Raw genomic sequence first — 5,250 nt, forward strand, 5'->3', positions numbered from 1 at the left:
GAACTAGCTAATGGCTTCTTAAAATCTTCATTTCTGTTTCTAAATACTTGATATTTTTAGGAAAAAAATTACCAAGGCACCTTTTCTGTGCAAAGCACAAAAAGAAAAATACTGTACTCACTAGAAGTTGGTCCAAATAAGGTACAGACAAACATAACATAGTATTAGATGGAACCTTAGAAATTGGAGATACTAATTCTAAAACTTTTAAGATGCAAAAACTGAGATCCAAAGGATTAGGTGGCTAACAGAACTCTGATTAGAATTCAGGCTTCCTGATTGACAGTCTCATCCTTTTTATTATACTACATTTCTTTCATTACAGTTCGTTGATAAATTTTTCTTCTGGTACTTTTTATTATAGGCAGTTTTCTTTGTGTGTGTGTGTTTTTTTCCTATGCTGAGCATGATTTTTTTGTTTGTTTGCTTGGGGATAGTACCGTTGAGTTCATTGAGAGCTTTGGAAGGATTGGGAAAAGAAGTGTTGATTGGCAGGTATATATACATTATTAGCTGGCTTCAGTTTTTAGTATTATATTAGGGTGTTGAGACATAGTTTTCATTTTTGCTTTCAGATGACCTGATGGAACTAATAAAGTTATGTCCCGACCCTGAATTAATTCAGTGTCTCACTAAAGAATGGAATGGGAAACCACCATTTTTATCTTTTGGTCTTACTATAATTCATCTATTCTCTGTAGATATGAAAAAAGTTGGCATTAAGGTACTTCAAGAAATAAATAAAGGTAAGTAGAGTAAAATGCTATAGAAGAAATAGTAGTGGGTTATTTAGGGAAAGGTTCGAGATTATTATGTTTGAGTTAATTCAGTCTTCTAAGAGTTTCTTTTCAACTTTAGGAGTTTATAAATGTAAAGACTACAATGTAAACTATAGTCTATTGGCAATAGTATATATTTTTTGAGGGAATTAGAATGAAGAGAGAATCTTTAGGAAGTTTGAGGGGAATATCATAATAATTATAATAGCTAACACTATAAAAACTTTATATATATTAACATATGTATATATTTAGTAATTTTATATGTATTTAAAATGTTTAGACATAAACTTTAAATTTTGTTTTTGTAACATATATATATGTTACATATGGGATTTATTCTGAACCTACTCTCTAGTGGGATGAAAAATAACTAATTAGATTTCACATTTTTTTTCTTTCCCTAATATAGGAACTCGAACAGACAACTTGATTTTAAATTATTATATAGGATCAAAGAAAAAATAATAAATTAAAGAAAACATATTTGGGAAGATAATTTTGAAATTATCATTAGTAGATATGTACTAAAATATTTTATTTGATAGAAAAATAATGGTAATAGTAGAAATAAAATAATATTTTAAAATGACATTCTCTTTCATTAAGTATTGTAAGTAATGCAAATAATAGATAAGATATTACTTCCATAAATAGGTATCTCCCAAAGAGGGTCACTATAATTGATTTTCAAAAGTAAATAACATCATTAGTTTTCTTTAATAAACAAAATCTTTCTTTTATTTTCTTTAGAAAAATATTTGTTATAGAATTATTTAAGAGGTCTCTTTCTAGAGACAAGATGGAGGATTTGCCAAAGAGTTTTTTAAACCTTTGGGTCAGCACTACCAAGGAGTTTATAAAAGTGTTTTAAGAGTCGTGAAAATAGATCTATAAGCTCTCAGTTTTTTGATAGTTTCTAGTGGTACTGTACAAACTCTGTGAACAAGGCTGAACCCACATTCTTCACTTTCTGAGCTCCCTTGTAGCCCTCAATATCTGCTAACCTTGTCAAGGAGGAGATGAGTGGAGGGGTGGAGAATGTGAGAAATGGTAGAGGGTTGAATTGAGGTCAGAAAAGTTTAATGAAAAGGAGGAAGAGGAGAAGGAGGAGGAGGAGGAGGAATTACAATTACCATGAGCTCGACTAAACACTCCACCTTAAACATGTAGGACTCAGGTATGGGAATCAGCTTTAACAGTAACTAAGTTGAAATGATATCCCTTTCTATTTCTGAAGAATTGCTAAGTGTGAATTATCAAGTAAGAATAAGTGCCATACTTTAACATTGTATTTTTTTTCCTTAGATGCAATTGAACATCTTATGATAAATGATCCATTTTGCTCCCTAGAAAAGTGGCAAGAAGTGGCAAATATATGTTTACAGAATGGCTTTGTCCGATTATCTAATGATATTATGTCCATTCTTCGATCTCAGGCAGGAGTTACAGAAATTTCCGAAGAAGATGATACAGTCAACTTAATGCAACATGTTTTTTGGTAGTTCTCATTTTAACCAGTTGAGGGAGCTTGTACAGCATTTTATGTATGCTGCTTGGGCAAACTGATTTGGAATAACTAGTAAATAAATTTAGAGTGTGACGCTCTCAGAAATAAATCATGCTTCTTTTGTTATGATGACATTTAGATTTGTTTTTGAAACATTTATACCGATGTCTTTTTTCCCCCATATGGTCATTTCTTGTACTGAATCTTGATAAAATCCAAGAATATAACTTTGTATAAAACTCAGTTTAGGCATTTTATCTAAGGGCGTAAGCTAATGTCTAGATAGCAAGATTAGCTTGTGATCCATTTGATAGCAAGAACTGAGGAAAGTCTGAATAGTGTCCTATCTGTTAGACTGATTCCCCAAATATCATGCTACAAACCTGACTTTTAACAAAAAAGGCAGGAGATCATTTTAAGGTTGGACTCACTGGTGAAAACATAAGAGTATGGTAATTTCTACTGCTGATTTAAAGATGTGCCCCATAGTTAATAGCAAACATTGGGCTTCTATTGTAAAAGTTGGGAATCTTAGCATGTTCTTACCTAGAGAGAAGACCAGCTAAATTTTGCATGGAAGTAGACCAGGGATGCCTGTAGGCACAAAAAATATGTCATAAGTGGATAATTTCAAGTATCTGAATAAGTATTTAATTAAAAATGTAAGAGTTCTGTGTCATAGACAAGTGTGATATTCAAAATATTTAATGATCAGTATGGCATGGGCACTGATCAAACAGAACAGATGCCCAACTAATCAGAACAGCTTTCAGCCCTGATGCCACACCAACTAAATGTCAGCTTTGACAATGAAACATGGTAAAATGAGTTGCCGTTAGAATAAGAGTAAACAGCATACATTTTCCTCTGCTAAATTTAAATTGAATGTATATTTTTTATTTGGAATCAGAGAGCCTTATATTCAAGTTCTGGTCTTACATTTTACTCTTTGTATTATATGGGCAGTAATACCTCCCCTAAAGGTTTGTTGTGAGGAGTAGTGATATGTATATGTAATGTACATATATAACATAACGGAGGAACTTAGTAAAAGATAACTGTTATTTTTATATAAGTCCCCAAAACACATATTACTCTACTTGATTTATACTCACTAAATCCCACGTAGCTATACATTTGTATTTGATATAGTGACGCACATACCTTATTGCCTATATTAAGCTATCTGTCTACACTAATATTAAGCGTACTTGGCTTACCTTAAAAATCCAGAAGAGTACTGGCCAAATTCTTAATTTTTCCATATATTGCTAAACACAGTAGTGGATAATTATAATTCAATTTTCTAAAATGTAGTATTTTTAAAAGTAATACATGTGTATGATTTAAAAAGCGATATATTATAATAAGTAATAATAAGACTTATAATACGTAATAATATTTTGATGTCTGCTCTTCACATTAGCTGTGATTTTTGAGAAAAGATCAAGGAGGGGAAAGAGGATATTTCTGCAGCATTGATTCTTTATGTATAACAGTGACTTAAAACCTTTTTTTTCTTTAAAACTTGTAGGATTGATACAAAGCTATTATATGTCTGTTGACATAATTTAGGGAAAAAAAATGTGTCCATGAAAGCCAGGAGGAAAAAGTAGACACATAAATCCGGAAAATGCTTGAAATAGCAGCTGTTGTTATTGTTACTGTTAATTTTGCTTTGGCTTTAAAATGTTTTTCTTCCACTCATTATTATTCCTTCTCTGTTAGCATTACCTTTGGCAGTTTTCCCAAGGAAAGTGAAACTTGTCAAGTGAATATCAATTAAAATGCCTGGTGGTGGAGTTGGGAGGAAGAGCAAGCATGTAAAGTCAAGTGGAGGAAGGAGAAAGTCGAGATGTGAGCTACCTAGGGCTTGGGAGTGGTGAGAACCTCCCTATAAGCTGCGCTGAAAGAGGTAAAACATGAGTTTCATGGCACAGGAGCCCACGTGGTCGACCAGCTCTTCCACCATCCAGCTTTGTGCCCTCTTCTTCATGCATATGTTTTGATGAGATAAGTCCTCTTGTCATTTACAATTAAAAAAATTCAGTAATTCTGCAAAAACACATATGATTTCCCAGTGCTTTTTGGCCTTCTGCCTAGATTTTAAAACCAAGATTCTACATCAGCATTAACAATACATACTGAATTCTTGTTTTGTGTATGGTCTCTCCTATTAAGATTACAACTTCAGTGTGAAGACACAGCGTATTTTTTTAAATAACTAACAATAATTGTTTAGTCCAATCTAATATCCTGTCCGTATTCAAATTTCACCGATTGCTTAAAAATGCCTTTTTATAGTTGAGTTGTTCTAATTAGGATCTAAACAAGGTTCATGTGTTCCATTTGGTGCTTGTGTCTCTGGATCGAGCGCGTACCCTTCCCCCACCCCCCTTTTTTTCCCCTATTGACTGGATTAGCTTTGTCATTACTGGGAATGTTCCACAACCTGAATTTGTCTGATTTCTTCCTTACGATCTTATTTAACTTGTTCTTCTATTTCCCATAGTTTCTATAAATGGAATTTAGCTCTAAAGACTTGACTAAATTTAAGTTCAACCATGTTGTCTGGGATACTTCATAGGTGATGCTGAGTTCTTCACATTCCATCATATTATGATGCACTAAATGTTTAGTTATCTGATCTCATTGTTTTTTGAGATAAAGCCCCAAATCCTATGATGGCCTAAAAAACTCTGAGTAATCAGAATTCCAGCTGCCTCTTCAGACTTGTGTCCTACCATACTCCTCACTTTCTTTGAGCTAGACACTTGCCTTCTGTCTGTTTCTCTTATAAAGGGCTTTAAAATATGCTACTTCTTCTACCTGGAAGGCTCATCCCTTTCTTTTTACCTAATAATTTCTTTTACTTTAGATTTTAACTTAGTTACAACTTCCTCAAGGAAACCTTTCATGACTTCTTTAATGATGCCAGTTTTCCCATTTGCAATAATAAAG

At 32.8% G+C, this 5,250-nt stretch overlaps 1 protein-coding gene across 1 annotated transcript in view; it reads left to right on the forward strand.

Moving 5' to 3' along the window:
* Positions 1 to 2,421, forward strand: part of CLHC1 (clathrin heavy chain linker domain containing 1) — a 30,578-nt gene extending 28,157 nt beyond the window's left edge. The window contains exons 11-12 of the mRNA XM_023532867.1: positions 576 to 746; positions 2,088 to 2,421. Of these exons, the coding sequence (XP_023388635.1) occupies positions 576 to 746; positions 2,088 to 2,284 (368 nt within the window). The 3' untranslated portion in view covers positions 2,285 to 2,421. The remainder of the gene's footprint in view (positions 1 to 575; positions 747 to 2,087) is intronic.
* Positions 2,422 to 5,250: the final 2,829 nt, after the last annotated feature.

Source organism: Pteropus vampyrus, unplaced genomic scaffold, assembly GCF_000151845.1.
Source record: "Pteropus vampyrus isolate Shadow unplaced genomic scaffold, Pvam_2.0 Scaffold91, whole genome shotgun sequence".
In the NCBI taxonomy this organism is placed as follows: domain Eukaryota; kingdom Metazoa; phylum Chordata; class Mammalia; order Chiroptera; family Pteropodidae; genus Pteropus; species Pteropus vampyrus.